The sequence below is a fragment of the Marmota flaviventris genome, chromosome 10 (assembly GCF_047511675.1).
Source record: "Marmota flaviventris isolate mMarFla1 chromosome 10, mMarFla1.hap1, whole genome shotgun sequence".
NCBI lineage: Eukaryota > Metazoa > Chordata > Mammalia > Rodentia > Sciuridae > Marmota > Marmota flaviventris.
Genome location: NC_092507.1, coordinates 100,832,629 through 100,850,934, shown reverse-complemented (window position 1 = coordinate 100,850,934; position 18,306 = coordinate 100,832,629). Strand labels below are relative to the sequence as shown.

Here is an 18,306-nt window from a genome sequence, read left to right as displayed (position 1 = left end):
TCCTTTTCTACTTTCATTCTTAGAGTCTGGACTTTATCCTATAAGCAGTGGTGATATTCAAAATATTTAACCAGTAGTGCAACCCAGGTGCTACCTGGTGAAAATAGATGTGGGTCATAAACCATAAACTTGGAATACAGAAGGGCACCTACTAAGGGTAAGTCCTGCCTGATAGCGATGAGGAACCACCAGAGATTCTTGCACTTTGCCATCAGATATGTGTTAGAGAAAAGACTCTGGCCTCAGAGAAGAGAGTGGGGACTGGAGGAGGAGAGGCTTGTGTGGAGGCTAACCTAAGGAATCTGATTTAGATCACCAGGTGTTTGGTGTCATTCAGACTTAAAAGTCTGTGAAGTCCCAAACTCATTTAGCCAGGAGGATACTTTTGGGGAGTCAAATGCCCTCAATTAGAATGAAGGAAGGTAGCAGCAGGACAATCCAGCTACTCTTAGAAATGGTAGGTCCTTGATATCCTCTAGGATTTTCCTCTCATTTAGTCTATAATAATCCATCTCCTACCCCAAAAGCTAATTTTATCTTTGTAGATATGTTATTATGTGGTTGGCTTTCTGCCACCTGAGAGAATCTGAACTGGGCTGGCAGGAAACTCACATGCTAAGTGTTTTACCTGTTATCCATTTTGCCCCTCATCCATTCTTAGTATTTAGATACATTTTATTATTGTGGAAACTGAGGCCTTACGTATTGACTGATTCCTAAATAGGTAGTAAGAGGCTTCTAAATTGGGTCTGTGGTGCTCTGAAGTCTGTGCTCATTTCTGTCTCCTTCTCCTCTTCTGTTGGCTTCAAGGACACTTACCACTTCCCCTTCAACCATCCAACCACCCCATCTATGTTCTAGAAAAACAACTCAAAAGGCATGTTTTTATTTCACAAAAAAAAAAAAAAAAAAATGTAACATGCATTACCCATCCCCTAACAAACTATAAATGCTTAGAATACAGAATAAAAAGGAAATCCAACCATTCCTGATGAGACAAAAATTTGATTTCACAAATCTGAAAAATCTGTTACAAAGTCTCTGATGTATAAATATAGTCAGTCTTATCTTTAATGTAGAGTCAGACTAAAAAAATTTTTTTCTTTTGTTGGCATAAGAAATCCCCTGGTCCTTGGATACACCACAATCTTCATTGGTATTCCCAGCTAAATAAATACAGGTGATAGCTACAGGATGAAAGTTAGTTATGGGTGCCAGGACTCTAGGTGACCAAACAGGATCTAAATATTTTATCTCCTGAGCCACACACTCTCCCCCAATAGCTTGTGAAAACCACTCTGGGTCAAGGACTAAAGTCTTTCCCCCCATAACAGATCTACTATGTGTCTGTTCTGAAATGAATGTACAGGGCTGGGGTGTAACTCACTTGCCCCACATGTGAGAGGCCCTGGGTTCCATCCCAGCACTGCAGGAAAAAAAAATACATGCAATTCTATGAATATACAAAAAGCCACAGAATTGTATATTTTAAATGGGCAAATTATATGATATGTAGATTAAATCTCAATAAATCTGTATTTAAAATATCTGGTGTATCTATGTTGCCAGGGGATCAAAAGGTGACCCCTTCCAGTGGAAATCAGCCCAGTAATGGGAAGTAAAAAGGAGATCCTTAAAGTGCTATAAACTAAATGAGTGGAGTTTGAGGTTACTCTGAGGGCATCCGGTGTCAGTAGGCCACAATAAAGAAGTCAAAGGGGTGTACTTTTTTGCAGTCCTTACAGAACAGCTGGAGGACCAACTGTGGCCCCTGTTACAAGAGGCAGTTATTCAGTGGGGAGCAGAGATGCCCAGTTGCTGATGCTGAGGCTGCAGAAGACTGGAGTCTATGTGCATCCATGGGGGACTTCTAGTATGGCTTCAGGTTCTGAAAGCCTGACTCCCACAACAGGAGGGAGACTGTGGCTCTGCCCAAGAAAAGCTAGATATATTGAGTCAAAGGGACTCCCTGCCACCACAGATGCTATCAACGGCCTAGCTCCACTTATCACAGACTCTCATTAGACTATTGTGGCTAATAAAATGAGCAAACAACTTAGTAGCACACAAACCACTCCATTCTAATACTATCTGTTCACCATATGACCACTGCAGAAAGGGCACAGGTACAAATCATGGGCAACTGGGGCTTGGGATGGTTGTGCAGGCCTGATTGTAAGGGAGGGAGAATTGCCAGAAGGAAAGTTGTAGAAAGAAAAAGATAATTGAAAGTTTTGCTCTGGTTTTACCATTCAAGTTCATTGATTATAGTTGTGTAAAAGTGGGATCTGGGCAGAGTTCATCCACTCTATTAACTGGTCAAAGGGTGTGTTGCCAAAAGTCCTTTTAGCTTTTTATTGCATAAAAGAAATGAGAAGCATTCCAGTTTGGTGCACATCTTTTTTTAGACTCCCCTAGTCTTCCCTCCTTGAAGACCAGTCTGGTTCTATTGTGGGGGTTCTGATTCCCTTTCTGGCTAGCCTAGGAGTTACTGGATTTTGTGGCTGAGCAGATAAGTCAGAAGTACACATTATGGCCACCTCACGTCCATGCCATTGTGGGATGTAATCCCCGGGATGCCACATTAACACCTTGGCCTCCTATGTTCTTTTACCTGTCCTGGAATATGGTCCCAAGGATAGGGTGCCCAAGGATGAAACTGTCCTCACTGGCAAGAGTTTGCTATGTCGATAAAAGCCAATAGAGGATAAGGCTAGACATAGGGGTTTGGGGCTTACCTGGTTCTCTTTAGTGTCATAAAGAGATGGTGGGATGTGTGTGTGTGTGTGTGTGTGTGTGTGTATAAAGAAAAAAAGGAGGGAGGGCAGAGACTAGATCCACGAGGGCTCTGGGTATTTACTTGATAAACTTTTTTCCTTTGGCTTCTGTGAGAATATTTATTACTAAAGAAAATGAGGTACCTGGTTATAAAACAAAACAAAACAAAACCCTTCCTTACTGCCTCTCTTTGTGCTTCTCAAGCCTCTTCTTATGCAGGCCTTACTCACCTTGGCCTAGGACTATCCATTACCCTCATCCTGAGCTGATTATTTAGGAAAAAATGGATTCAGGCTACCATGAAGATCATCCACCAGAGAACCTAGACACCCCCCCTACTCAGCCTCTCCCCTAAAGAGATCATGAGCTGAGGGCATATGATCAGGAAGACTCCCAGCTGTTTCTGCCCTTAAGAGAACAGAAGGAGTCATTCTTATACTTAAGAAGAGGAGAAATCTTTTCACTCTAGAGTTACAAGAATGATGGGCAGATGAGGCTATGACAGCTTCCTTGGCTGTGCCGATTTAGGAAACAAGATGCAAGCAAGGGAATAATATACAAACAAAGTGTGGGTATATTTGGCAGGTTTGAGGCAAGCAGAAAGGAAGGTTTGGGTACTCTATTAAAAAAAAAAAAAACAACCAAAGATCTGAAATTCAAACTTCTTCTGATAAGGCCACAATGAAGAGATTTCCAGCAGTGGATATTGCAGGATGCTGGCACCCAAATTGCCTCAGGCTTGCTAGGTGATGTGCCAAAGTGAGGAGGCAGGTGAGGCAGGGTGACACCCCTCACAGGTCCATGTCTGGGCCTCCTGAGGATGTCTTCAATGGCACTGAGTCAAATCCGTCAGGAGTCCTCTGAAAGAGAGATGGTGACAGGAGCTGGCTGCTGCATAGGTTGGGGGCAAGTTTAGAGGACAAAGAAGAGAAATGGAAAATAAGCGACAGAAGGAACCCTTATGGAACTCCTGTTTTCGGTGATTTTGTGGAAATATAGAGATGAGATACCCCCTGTTTTTGCTCCAATCAGGCTCAGCGAATAAGAAAAACCTTTAAAATCCCCTGCTTTGCACTACCCACTCAGCCCTATATTGGGGATTGAACCCAGTGGGGCTCTACCACTGACTATATCCCCAGCCCTTTCCATTTTTTATTTTTGAGACAGGGTCTTGCCAAGTTGCCTGGGCTGGCCTTGAACTTGTGATCCTCTTGCCTCTGCTTCCCACCTTGCTGGAATTACATGGCTCCCCACTTTACATCTTTGCTGAATTCTAGTAGTCTCAGATTGACTCAAGGAATCTTGGTGGAACTGTTCTCCCATTGGTTTAAAAAAAAAAAAATCAAGGTCTAAGGAGACCAAGGGCGTCACTATGGCAGGTCAGCACAATGGGATCAGGATTCAGCAATCTAAACACTTGCCATCTTTCTTCACCATCCTGCCTGTCCTCTCCTCCCCCTTACCACTCTCCCCGCCCACACATGTTTGGATGAACTGGTTCTGGGCAGTGTTCAGGTGTGCTTTCTCGCAGAGTGGGGCTGTAGTAGCACTCCCTGGAGGAGTTGCTTGGATGCTTTCTGCTGGCCCCACGCCCAGCGACAGTGGTGTCTGTATTGCATTTATGAGCTCCACACTCACTCACCCGCCCACATAGTGTCAACCCTCCCAGCTCAGAACTGCTGGGTGGTGAACACCTTAGACTTAGCTATGACTCAGCCCCTACAGGACTGGGCCCAGACTCCTGGGGGACAGCACCCTCCACTGGTTAGAGGAGAGCCTCGCTTCTGTCAGAAGCTAGTTCTAGAGATGGACTCTTCTCCCCTCCAAAAAACATGGTTGGGGGATGATTCTTAAAATATGGATGGTTCAGTACTCCTTCTGGAAGTTAAAAGGCCCAAACAGTTCACCAACTGGAGTACATGTTGTGGGAGAAGGAGCCTGGTCAACAGTAGACTTGGGCACCAGGAAAAAGAGTACTGGTATCAAACACAGGAGGCAGGAGGCAGGGTTTTTGAGTGGGGAATAGAATGGTAAGGGGAGCTGGGAGCAGAGTAGTAGTCCCTGCAGGGTCAATAAGAGTGGCGTCTTCTCCAGCCCTTCAGGCTGGCCTTAGTGCACTGGTCCCCCCTACCTTGGAGGTAAACGATTTGATCTTCCCAAAGAGTGACTTCTTGCTGGTAAAGATAAGGTCATCTTCTACATCCTCGCCTTCCATGATGGCACAGCTGTCAGCTGCTGGCAGGTCACAGTCCTTGAGGGTAGTGTTCATCACCAGTTTGGAGTACTTGTATTCTAGCCTATGAAACGGGGGTTGGGGAGGCAAGATACCAGAATGTGTGAATAAGGGGGAAGAAAGGAGAGAGGCTTGGCTGTAAACAGTTACTCCCCATGACATGTAGATGGAAACATGGCAAAATAGTGTCAGGGCTGGGTGTACGGAAGGAGTCTTGGCTCATTAGTTCAGTGACCTTTTTTCTTTAAGGGTGGCTATTCTTTGGATCTCAAAGCTTAATGGGTATATTGAAGCCATGAAGTCATTATGTGTATTATTTTTAATAAAAACAAATTTAAGACTCCCTCTCTCTCTCTCTCTCTCTCTCTCTCTCTCTCTCTCTCTCGTGCTGGGGATCAAACCCAGGTTCTCTTGCAGGTTCGGCAACTGCTCTACCATTGAGCTAACACCCCCAGCCCAAGGGACACCCTTTGCTTTTTTTTTTTGAGAATCCTGCAGTCATTTATAGACTGCCAGATGGTACTGTCCCTATTTAGAAGTGAAGATAAGCAAGGAATACACTGGATAGGTGGCTTGATAATGTCTGGATAGAGTCACAGGGTCTATGGCCAACTTCAAAGAAAGCCCCAATTAACTTATGCTCTGCTCAGTGATCCGACCCTGCCCAGTCTCAAGCTCTAATACCCCATCACTTACTTTTGATTCTTTTTCCAAAAGTAGCAAGTTAAGACAGTCAGTAGGATGGCAGTACAAGTGCCTGCAGAGATGCCCACTTTCAGCCAGAAATCTATTGTTTTGCAGATGGTGACTCTCTGCTCAGGCAGGGAGATGCCACGGAAGCATAACTTTGGTTCTCGCCACATGTAAGTAGTCTTCTGTTGGGGAGAAAAGCAAGGCAAGGCCCTCAGATCCCACATTCCTTTCACTCCTGGGAAGTTCCCAGTCAGAGGGCAACCTACCTGGATCCCAGAGACACAGCTGCTGACGAAAGTGTGGTAGTCGGCAGCCGAGCACAGTGGACAAGCAGCCACACTCTCCCACAGGAAGTGGAAGTTACAGCCATCGCAGGTCCCATCAGAGCACATGCTAGCAAAGCAGAAAGGAGACCTGAGCTCTTGCTTGCTGCACTGGTGGCCTGTTCTGTCATTTGCCCAATTCTTATCCTCTCTGCCCAGACTGCCTCCAGAATCCTCCCCATTGTTTTTGTTGTTGTTGTTGTTGTTGTTTTGGTTTTTTGTTATAGATGGACACACTATCTTTATTTTGTTTGTTTATTTTTATATGGTGCTGAGGATCATACATGTGAGGCAAGTGCCCTCTACTGAGCCACAACCCCAGCCCCCTTCCCTGGTTCTTAACTCAGATTTTTTGTTTGTTTGTTTGTATGTTACAGAGATTGAACCCAGGGGTGCTTTACCACTGAGCTACATCCCCACCCCTTTTTATTTTTTATTTTGAGACGGGGTCTCATTAAGTTACTGAGGGCCTCACTAAGTTGCTAAGGATCAAACTTGTGATCTTCCTGCCTCAGCCTCCAGAGTCCTTGGGATTACAGGCATGCACCACCACACCCAACCTTAACTAAGGTTTTGATCTTCAATTTCCCTGATAATAAGAGGCCTCCCAGGCCTCCACTGGGCTCCCCATTCTCTGCCCATTCATGTTTCTGCTGACATCAGATATAATTTAACTTGTCTGAGCTCTAGCATGGTTGCCCCATCAATTTCTCCATGGCTCCTGTCTTCCCTATGAACAGGTGAAATTTTGCAATAGCCACTTTGATGCAGCTTCCTGGGGGCTGGGGGTCAGAGTTGGGGTGGAGTTTGGGAATGGATATCTGCTTTGTACTTTGCAATGATGTCTACAATGGCAAGAACAGTGATTTCACACTCTAACACCATTGGTGGATCAAGCTGTCCTGCTTTGCTCTTCAGCTACATGATCAGTGATTTTGGAGCAACATTTCCCCACTGTGCTCCTCAAGACACCAATACCCACCCAAGACATTAGTTGGCAATATGTAGGGGAATAAAAGGAGGGAGTGGTATCCTGTGGTCATATTAGTTTGGAAGTTCATCATCCAGTGTATTCAGCTATTAAACTCAGAATTGTGTCTTTTGGTTGAGAGATTCCTAGGATTCCTAAACTTCTTATTTTTTATTTTTATAGTTGTAGATGGACACAATACTTTATTTTTTATTTATTTATCTTTATGTGCTTCTGAGGATTGAACCCAGGGCCTCACATGTGCTAGGCAAGCACTCTACTATGGAGAGCCATTCTCATACGTGACTGGGCGACTCCCGGTTTGGGTCTGAGGCGTTCTGGCTGTGTGGGAACTTTCCCGGCCCTCTCCTGATGAGAGAACCCATCCGTGTGGGGGGGTTACTGACCACTGACCCCGGGGGCCCAATCACTGACCCTGACCTTGGAATGCAGCCCCCCCTCAACCTTCATTGGATGGAATTCTCCCCTGAATTTCTTGTTCCCCAATAAAAGGCTACTCCCTGGCGTTCTCTCTCTCTCTCTCTCTCTCTCTCTCTCTCCTGCTAGTCCTGAGTAATCCTTGCTGCCCTATGGGTGGTTCGAGGTTGGAACCAGAGAGGGGAGCCATCTCGGACCTGGTCATAGAAAAAGGTAACTGAGTCTGTGTGTTTTATTTCGATCTCTGCTAGCTAACTTTTATGCCAAGAACCTCATTAATGAAACCAATGTGCAGGCCGCATGGTGGACTCTACAACTGAGCTAAACTTTTACTATTCTTAATCATGACCAGACTTTAAGAGAAGTCCTAAAGTCTCATTGCTTCAATTAATCCTCAAACAACTCCCTGAGGGAACTCAGTATGTCCATTTTACAGATAAGGAAAAACAGGCCTAGAGATGATAAGAAATGTATTCATTTATGTTATATAACTAGTAAGTAGAGTTACTCATTCAAATCTAGTTCTCAAAGAGGTGTTAGCTGCTGTACTATATATGTAGCTGCCACCATAATGGTCTGGGAATGTGAGGGTAGTTTTGACTCTTCCTTCTGCCCCATTCTTGTGATTTAAAGATTGAGGAGTAGGGCCTATGCTTATGCCCCCCCAAAGTCCATTAATGGGTCTCAAACTATTTTCTCCTTTTTCAGTAGTCTCTGGCTCTTGAGATGGAATGAGTCCAAGGAAGGGAGGCTGTAGCCTTTGTTACATCCCTTTGTTGGGATTACCTTGGCAGTAACAGGCTTCCAGAGGAAGGTTTCGATGGATTGCATCTGATGCGGATAGTGGTTGATCTTCCAGAACTGCAAGACTGGGTGACATCATTGGACCTGCAGAGAAAGCCAGCCCCCATAGGGGAAAGAGTCACTCCACCGTGTTATTAGAGAGCCATTAAGTGAAATCAACAGGGAATGAGTCCCTGGCTGGGCAAGTCATGACTTGGGCTCAGGCCTAACACAAAGGGAGTGCATAGGCATTGGGCTATATATGGTGAAAAGGGGAACCAGGAGGATCTAGTCTATGTGGAAATGCACCAGCTAAGAGAGGTAAGGCTAGCAGTCACTGGGGCCTCCTTAGGCTAGAAGAGAAGTTTGCTGTGAATCTTCCAGTATTTTTCCCTGCCTCTAGGGCAGATCCCCTAATAATACCCAAGAAGCTGGGACCAGAGAACAACCAGCCTTTATTCCATGACTACGCAGATCTGCTAGATCTCAGACAATTTCTGGTTTGATAAGTAGGAGGTAGCTAGAGGGATACAACAGGAATTGTGGACAACTCCTAGGTTCACTTGTATTAGTCTGGTCTTTCATCTTCACCTAAAAAAGAAGATCACATCCGGTATTCCTGAAGTTTCCGGGTGGAAAAGTTCAGCTGGGGAGGTGATTCCATCCATTGTCGTATCTGTTGACACTCCTGCCAGATTAGAGTTCCTAATTAGTTCTCACTAGTAGCATTAGCTAGCAAACACTTCACTTTCAATACCTGTCAACATCCAAATTTACTCCATTCTCATAGCATCCCCAAGTGGCTCATGAAAAAGTGACCTAAAGGTTTATCAGAGTTCCCAGTGGCACTTGGCACACAGGATGGAATAGAGAGGTCAGGAAGTTGGGCTCTTCGCATGGGGACATTTATCTTCTAGCTTGGCAACTTCAAACATGCATGCAATTGCGCGTGCACACACATACACACTCAAGGAAGCCTGGAGCAGCTGAATTACTCACCAACAAGTTGATCAGCAAGACTGACAGGCTGTGAGGACACCCCGGCCTTATAACCTGTCACCTCTGGAGGAATGATGACTGCTTGGCAGATGTAGGCTGTGATGGATTTGGAGAAACCTGACTCGCCCTCAGGAATTCGGAGGTCAGTGACATTGTCAGTGCACACAGACATTTTCTTACCCTGGTGTGTGGGATATAGGGAGTAAGATGGGAAAAAGCTAATGGTCACAGAGAAATTCCCAAAAAAGAACAGGGAACAGTTTTTGGCATCTAAAAGTTCAGGCTTCCAGTGGTACGTTGCAGTGGATGATTCATCCCAGGTCTAATAACAAGATAGACTAAGAAGAAAGAAAAAAAAAGCTAAAAATAGGGCCTTTGTGTCCCATTTTTTGAATTCTGGCCCAGGGGGTCCCCAGCTTTTTATTTCCTTGGAGTCACTATAGGGAGGAACTACCTGAGCAAGACAGGATGATTTGGAGTTCTAACCTACCAGCCCATTAATGAAGGGTCGGTCTTCCTTATCCATTTTCTAGACAGAAACTGAAATATATAACTGGTCCTGGGGAAAGCCAGAGAAATTTATTTGACTGTTTTTTCTGGTTCACATTCCTTCTAGCTCTCCTATGCTGCTGTGGTTTGTCTCATGTTTGTCTCAGAAGCACTTTCCAGAGTCTCCCAGGTATTAAATCAAACTCCACAACCAGCTCCCTTCCTACCTTGAGGCAGAGTATCTGAGGACAGTTAGTATCCCTTCCTTCGCCTCTCCCTTCTGCCCTGGTACTGGGAATCGAACCCATGGGCTCTCTACAACTGAGCTACATCCCCAGTCCTATTTATTGATTTATCAACAGGGTCTCACTAAGTTGACCAGGTTGGTCTCAAACTTGTAATCCTTCTGCCTCTGCCACCCAATTCCCTGAGATTACAGGTGTGTGCCACTGTGCCTGACACCCTGCTAGGCAGAACCCCTTCCATTTTTCCAAGAAAACATGTCCCAAGAGAAGGAAGTTTGCTTTACTTTCAGTCTTTAAGAACCTCACTCTGGGGCTGGGGTTGTAGCTCAGTGGAAGAGCACTTGTCTAGCATGTACAAGGTACTAGGTTCAATTCTTAGCACCACATATAAATAAATAAAAATAAAAGGTCCATCGGTGACTAAAACAAACAAACAAACGAACAAAAAACACCTCCCTCTGTAGAAATCTGAAAGAGGATAGGAGTTGAGATTCTGTTATTGGGATTTTAGAGGAAATAATTAATATTCTTCTGAGGATATTAAGTTTATGGAATATCAACAGATAACCTATTTGCTAATGTGAAATCATTTACTCAGTGTTTTAAATTAAGTGGACTAAATATTCAGAACATAACATTTTCAATGTTGTAAGTTTTATTACAAATAGAGCTAAATCTGGCATCTTTTGTTTTCTCAATTATAAGAAGTAGATGAAGGCTTTAAAACAGAAAGCAACCTCTACATTATAATAAAACAGAGTTACTTTTTCCTTGAAGTGAAGATCTATAGTGTCACTGTACATAGCATTTTTGAAAAGAACAAAGGAGTCAAGGAAGAAAAAAAGACATACTTCTTCAAATTCCCCACTCCCCCACCCCGTGGACTGAAACTTTTGCTACATGGGGTTTGCTTTCATCAGTCTCATTTGCTGAGTTTCTACTACCTGTTATTTCTGAGGCTTCACTTTAATTCTTCAAAGATTTCTAAAACCGGGACAGATACCCATCTCTAATCTTTCATAGATTCCTTTATTTTGACATGCCCTTTGCAGACACACACATGCTCTTCTGCATGGTGCACAGAAAGAGTATCAGCTGTGAGATGCAAAGGCCTCCCCACCACAGTCGCAGCCTCAGTGCCCTGGATGCTTTCTATTTTATGATATTGGAATGAGCTTTCTGAACTTCCCACTGCTAATCATGGCTTGTATGTGATTAGTCAAGGGCAGTAGTGGTGGGCTCTCCCTTTACATTTCTTTCTGACTTTGGATTTTGGATCCAAAATATTTGCAGCAGCATGAAATGACTGAAGGTCCCATTCTTTATTTATAAAAGCTTTCATGTTATTTTCTTTTGTACTGTCAGCAAAGATATATATAGATGAACTAGGGACAGTTTATTTTCCAGTCTCTAGAAAACAAGTGACAAATGCAATAATTAATGAAGATTTTTCTTTTTCTTTTTGATTCTGGGGATCAAAGACTGTTTTTTTTTTCCTGATGATGCTGGGGATTGAATCCAGGGCTTTGAGTAAGCTGGCATGCACTCTACCATTAAGTCATATCCCCAGCCCCTTTTTCTCTTTCTTTTTTCCTTCTTTCTTTTCCTTCTCTCCCTCCCTTCCCCTCTCTCCTCCCCTCCCTTCCTCTCTCTCCTTCCTTCCTCTCTCTCTCTCTCTCTCCGTCTTGCTATGTTACCCAGTCTAACCTTGAACTCCTGGGCTCAAGTGATCCTCCCACCTCAGCCTACCTTGGGTTTGAGGCCAGAACTGTTTCTGTTTCTAGAGTTTTTCAGATTTTAGAATATTTTCATAGACTTTATCAGTTGAGCATCCCTAATCTGAAAATCCAGCATCTAAAATGTTCCAGAATCTTAATACTTTAGGAATGTTTAGGAATGTTCAACTTGTACTCACTCTGAGGGAAAAACAAGATCAGGTCAGTCAATAAACACCTTACTTAAAACATTTTTTTAATTTTCCTAAATGTTTATCATCCAGATTATTTAATTTCAGGGAGAAAAGGGAGAGTTATAATTATTTAGACCCTTTTTACCTCCTCAATCTCTTGCTGCCTGAAGGTTTTCTAGCTTTTCTCCTGTGTCCTGTCTCTGGCCTCCTATCACTAGTTTCCCTTTTTCAATTCTCACACTGTCAACTTGCATACCATACCTGGTTTCCACAGATACTCAGGGTAAAGTGATGAAAATATTTCAACCCCTTTGAAGTGAAGCTTGGCCCTCCAAACAAGGAGAGGGTGTTTGCCAAATCTGAGAAGTTGTAGTTGAAAATCCTGGATGGAGTGGTGCGTGAGAAGGTGCAATCATTGTAGCAGAGAGAATGGATCTGGTGGGGAGAAGGAATGGGTCAGGCTGGTTGGTCATGCAGTATCACCCCTTTGAGGGGCCCCAGTGGGGAAGAGCAGACTTTCCCCCAGACTGGTCCAGCTCAAATAGGGTGAAAGAGAAGGAAGAAAGGATTTGGGACAGATATTAAAAGAGGCAAACAAAACTGATACTCGTGAGATTTACATACATCTTTCTACTCAATCATATACGATGATATAAGCCTGAAGGAAGGTTCTTATGCATGATTGCCTGATATTAGTTTTCACAAAGCACTCTGCCAGAACCACCAGCTTGCACCACAAACTATCCAAAATGTACAAGGACATCTGTCCTGCAACTGTCTGTTCAACCTTGGACTAATGCCACTGTTGTTACTCATCATTATAGTCAAAGATTACTGTTCCAAAAAATATGATGTAATCCTTCTCATTTTTGTCTTTAAAATTTTCGCTTTGTCTCAAATTCTTTGTCTATACCCATAGTTTATTGTAGCATATCCCCATTATGATTCTCTGCTATTCTCAAACAAATATTAGTATTTCTTGGACAATCTCTCTGTTTTGTTTTTTTTTCAACACTGGGGGTTGAATCCAGGACATCACACGTGCTGGGCAAGCAATCTACCTCTGAGCTATAGCCCCAGCCCTGCAATGCAGTACTAACTAGAATAGGGTGTTTAGGATGGCAAGAAAGAAACTACAATTCTTCCCCTGATACATAACACCCTCCTATACATTTAAAACTCACTGAACCCTGCTTCCTATTCCTCTGTAGGAAATTAAACTCAGAAGAGGGAATTACTTCCCATTCCTTGCTTCCATTCAGTCACGGCCTTACACACTGTCATTCCCTCTCACAGCCACAGAGGAAACTCCAAGGAAAGAAAGTTATGATAAAAGTCCTGGGTACAAAAAGATGTCACGAGGGCCCTTAGACTCTTTGTACTTACTTTGCAACTAAATCAAGTGATGTTTACAGAACAGATAAATAACATCTTATGGATGTATGTCTGTGAGGTTGTGATTAGTAAAATACAAAAATTCATTTAAAAGCATTAATGATTATCTAAGAACTTTTAGTTGTATTACTTTCTTGGATGCAGAAAGTACATATAGGCAATAGCACTGTTTTGATATGTTTGAGAGGAATCTTTACACTTGTAAAGCTGAGAAGCCACTGGGATAGGAGTTAATAAAGCCAATTAACTATTTGTCCCAGGAAAGGTTGGGTTACCTTCCCAGGAGAGAGGGGACAACCTCCCATGAAAACAGGCTAGATTGGACTAGGCTCCAGGCCCTACTATTGCTCTCCCTTCTGGTCTCTGCACATATGAAATAACTTTCTGAATGAGATAGTCACCCATCTTCTTTACCCATCAACTGAAGACAAAACTTGTCCATGACTGAGGGAAATCAGCCCTACTACCAAGAACTTATCACCTACAGCCACAACCAGGACTCCAACCTGGGAATGTGTTAAGAGGAGCACTTGGGTATTAGACCCACTAGAACCCCATCCAGGACCCAGCACCCTCTGAGGTCATCTAACCAGAGGCCCAAGATTAGAATGCATGGAGGACTGCATGCACCTGATTGCTCTTGGTCCCTGGACCACAGGACATGCAGGCCTGGGCACCATAAGGCTGGTGGACTTTCAGGATTGTGTTTGTGGGGCAGGAATGGCAGGTTCCAGAATCTCGGTCAATATAGTAACCAGCAGGACAAGAGGTGCAGGAGGAGCCTATGTCAGAGGCTTCTAGGGCACAGGGGCGGCAGTAGGAGGCCACCCCATCCATGACATTGGTGATATTGATGGAGTAGATCTTGGCAACGTCATTGGTATACTTTCTGCCCTGGAGACAAGGAAATAAGAGGGGAAAGGGTGAAGGATGAAGACAGTAGCAACAATGGATAGCCAAGTATTTCTTGATGTCTTATCCTATAATGCTTGGGAAAACTCTTAGAAGCAATCTGTTCTTTTCATTCACTTGGTTGTGGTGCTTAATAATTTTGTGTCATTTTAAAACAAGACTGACCCATTTTAAGTTATGTGAAAGAATACTGAATACCATTGGGGAAATACACAATAGATATTGTTATATGAAAATGGCTGTTCTTTATAAAAAATGTTGTAGAGAAATAAATACTATATAGCAATCTACTGTCATGTATATCTAAAAAGAACCAATTAAAAAACTCAAGCCAGGCATGGTGGCACACGCCTATAATCCCAGCAGCTCAGGAGGCTGAGGCAGGAGGATGGTGAGTTCAAAGCCAGCCTCAGTAAAGGCGAGATGCTAAGCAATTAAGTGAGACCCTGTCTCTAATGAAAATACAAAATAGGGCTGGGGATGTGGCTCACCAGTTGAGTGCCCCTGAGTTCAATCCCTAGTGCCAAAAAAAAAAAAAAAAAAAAAAAAGAAGAACCTAATTTGGTTTTGTAAAAGCAATGGAAATTACATCTGAATGTGTTTCTAAGTAAAAAGCTTTGGTATAAAAAAGTATTCTATTAATATGTTTACTAATCAGGCAACATTGGAAATATGGTTTTCTGATAAACAAAGCATGGTTGAAAATGCTTTTAAAATATATTAGCAGACTTTCTTCTTATTTTCTAAAAATATTTTTGTAGTTGTAGATGGACACAATACCTTTATTTTATTTGTTTATTATATGTAGTGCCAGAGATCAAATCCAGTGCCTCACGCATGCTAACTGAGCCACAGCCCCGGCCCCTATTAGCAGACTTTCTTGACTTAGAAAATTAAAGTTTTCTTTGGTAATTTGAAAACTTTAGATGATAGAAATAAAAAATTTAAATCTGAAAAAAAGATTATAGGAGATATTTTAGATGTTAACTGAGTTATCTCTGAGTAGTAGGATTTTGATTGATCTTATTTCTTCTTCATGCTGATTTCTATTTTCTAAGTTTTCTGCATTACTGTATTACTTTAAAAAAATTTTTAGTTATAAATGGACACAATATCTTTATTTTGATTTGTTTATTTTTATGTGGTGCTGAGGAACGAACCCAGGGCCTTATGTGTGTGAGGCAAGCACTCTACCACTGAGCTACAATCCAGCCCCACTATATTACTTTTAATTAAGAAAATAAACCAAAGTTGTTATTATTAAAAACACCATCCTGGCTCTACCCTGGGCAGGGGCTGGAGGACAGATAGGTGATTGAAGGTGCTCACTGGTCATTTTCTCTGAAAAATCATTTACATAGGCCACGCGATCCTCAGAGGCCTGCACTAGGCCATCAGCCTTGGATTCTGAACCTCAGATTCATATGGAGCACATGCCAGGAATCCCCCTGGGTTCAGAGGTCTCTTCTGGGATGCAGGGGTAGGTGGAAGGGGTGGGACTCACAGTCTCATGGAGAGTGGTCCTCTGGAAGGCCCAGGTGAAGCTCATGGTGGCATTCTCCTCGATGGTGTAGGTGTAGGACTGTTTGCCTTTGGAGCCTTTCCACGTTTCCACAGGAGTGTTGGTTCTAGAATTCATGCCCTGAGCCCAGGACATAAAAGTGAGGAGGACGTGCTGGCTAGAGCAGAAGAGGGTGCTCCTACCACTGCCACCCCAGAGCCAATCACAGTTGGTCAAACCCTGATGGTCATTCTGGGCCCTTCCTCTTGTGGGATCACTCTGAGCACATGTCCATTATGTTAACTGGGACAGATGGGGGTCAACCCTGCCCTGGAAGCCCCACAGAAAGGAAAACGTACCACCATAAAGTAGAGCTCACAGTTCACGGAACAGATGGTCTCAAAGATAAATGTGATCCTGGCCACCTCTTTATTCTCTGTGTCTGCCATTACCGACTGTGGAGATCTGTGGGGGCAGAAATCAAAGGTCAGTTCCAGAGGCCAGGCAGTACTTATTGAAGGCTCAGGAAGCAGCAAGGGATCAACCAAGGGACAGGATTAGTTTCTGAGTGTGTTGGAAAGAGCTTGAACTGTTTTGCCACCCAAGCTTTGTGACCTTGACTTAGCCAAATTGTCATTTCCTCCACTGTAAAGTGGAGTGATAATATCTTTCTTATCTACCTCTCATCATTGTAGTGACTTCCAAAGGCATAACAAATGCGGATGCGCCTTATGAAATGCAGAGGTGATCTGTAGACCAGGAGCATCACCAGCTCAGAGAGTTCATTAGACTCAATAACAGAACCTCATCAGGCCCCTCCCTGGGCCCACTTAATCAGAATCAGCATGTTAACAGGATTCCCAGATGGTTTGAAAGCATGTTAAAGTTTGAGAAGTGCCACTATCATAAGGTGTAAGCTGTCTACATTTACTCAGCTTTGCCTGACTTAGAGGAGCAGAATTTGAGCTCTTCAGTAAAGTTCTCAAGCTCGTTCTTCTTTGGGGAAAGCAAGAGCCATGCTCAAGTGGTCTGGGGTTGAAGGTGAGGAAGCACCTACTATGATACTATGATACACATCTCCAAAGGCTAGGTTCCTTCCCCATGGTGCTACTGGGAGACGGTGGACCCTTTAAGAGGTAGGGTCTAGTGGGAAGGAGTTATATCACTGGGGACATGCCCTTGATAGGGATATTGGGATCCTAGCCCCCTTTTCTCTTTCTTTTTTCTTCACAGCCACCATGAGGTGAGCAGGTTGCTCCACCACACAATCCCCAACATGATATGCTGCCTTTTCACAAATCCAAAACAACAGGACCAACTGATTCATAGACTAGAACCTCTGACATTGTGAGCCAAAATAGATCCTTCCTTTTTTTGAAGTTTATTATGTCAGGTATTTTGTTATAGTAACAAAGTTTATTAACACATTATAATTGGAGTTTCAAATTGGAAAATACTTTTTAGAATGTTATCCCACCAAGCTTTAAGTTTGCTCATCTTACAAACACAAGATATATCTGGATACTGTGGGTTAAAAGAAGTGAAACTAATACCCTTTGAGCAATTGCCATTGGCTTAACTTCATCCCAGGAATGGAAAGCAGAGGCTTCCAAGGAGGGATGGAGAAGTCAAATTGGCAATAGGGGGTCCATTCAATGATTCCACCTCAACTTTGAAGCACTCATGGGCAGAAGAGTTCACTTTGGCTTTGAAAACCCATTTATGACTTTTCTTTAGGCTTCAGCCATTGGCCTGGATTCTAAGCAACTCTGGTTCCCAGCTCCTTCTACACAGTTGTGTTGACTAATGGACTGGAAGAATCAATGCAGCCTGAGTGAGTCCTGCATCACAGGCCTATGTTATAGACCAGAAGCCTAAAGCCTGGAGAGGCAAAGTGACTTTCCCAAGTTCACAAAGCTACCAACTGACACAGTTCAAGGGTTCAAGTGCCCTATCTTCCAGTTCAGTGCTCTTTCTACCATACCACACTGCCGAGCTTTTGGTTCTGTTCCTTAATGGCAAACACATTGCTCATTGTCCTAATTCCTTTTGGGATGTAGGGTAATACAACAACAAGAAAAAAATCCCTCTCAATCTTCTTGCCCCAAATAAAGATGAATTGTATATGAGAACTTCTGGCCCCATTAAAAAAAAAAAAAGACTTTTAAAGTCCTCTCTGATGTGAGGAGGAGAAATTTTCAAGTAGCATGTGGCCAATCGGTGGGAGAAGCCAGGTGAGATGAGAGAGTAGTAGATAAGTCAGCATAGGTGGTAACTAAGAAATTGTGTTGGCATCTGCCCCCTCTGTCCTGGACTGATGTCTAAGATGAAATGAAGTTCAACTTCAGAAGCCCTCTCAGCTACAACATTCTGAGGAATGTGGTTCCGGATGTGGCCATGTTGGCTGGTGCTTCCTCTTGGCTTTGTGGTCCTCACCTAAATCCTGGCACAACCAGAGTGAGAATCATGAAGTCATTGTCTGAAGCGCCAACAGCTGTATATATGTGATCACCAGCTACCTCCCAGCCTGGAAAATGAGAGGAGAGAGTTAACGCCCTGCGCTCTCAGGTGCAGGGCAAATATGCACCAGGTGACAGGGGAAGGGAAAAATGGCACTGTCCTTTGAGGCATCCAGAAC

The 18,306-nt window shown here is 43.4% G+C and overlaps 1 protein-coding gene across 5 annotated transcripts in view; it reads right to left on the bottom strand.

Annotated features, from left to right (window-relative positions):
• Window positions 1-844: 844 nt before the first annotated feature.
• The window catches only part of Elapor1 (endosome-lysosome associated apoptosis and autophagy regulator 1), an 83,771-nt gene continuing 66,309 nt past the window's right edge, over window positions 845-18,306 (bottom strand). For 3 of the 5 annotated variants that reach the window (XM_027922068.2, XM_071618146.1, XM_071618147.1), the window contains 12 exons: window positions 18,105-18,195; window positions 16,028-16,133; window positions 15,672-15,809; window positions 13,886-14,149; window positions 12,122-12,295; window positions 9,218-9,398; window positions 8,810-8,906; window positions 8,222-8,323; window positions 5,971-6,097; window positions 5,708-5,886; window positions 4,910-5,075; window positions 845-3,638 (listed from right to left, as the gene is read on the bottom strand). In XM_027922068.2, coding sequence (XP_027777869.2) covers window positions 3,570-3,638; window positions 4,910-5,075; window positions 5,708-5,886; window positions 5,971-6,097; window positions 8,222-8,323; window positions 8,810-8,906; window positions 9,218-9,398; window positions 12,122-12,295; window positions 13,886-14,149; window positions 15,672-15,809; window positions 16,028-16,133; window positions 18,105-18,195 — 1,694 coding nt within the window. In that variant the 3' untranslated portion in view covers window positions 845-3,569. Of the gene's footprint in view, window positions 3,670-4,909; window positions 5,076-5,707; window positions 5,887-5,970; window positions 6,098-8,221; window positions 8,324-8,809; window positions 8,907-9,217; window positions 9,399-12,121; window positions 12,296-13,885; window positions 14,150-15,671; window positions 15,810-16,027; window positions 16,134-18,104; window positions 18,196-18,306 lie in introns of all 5 variants that reach the window. The other 2 variants (XM_027922069.2, XM_071618145.1) reach the window with 2 other exon arrangements.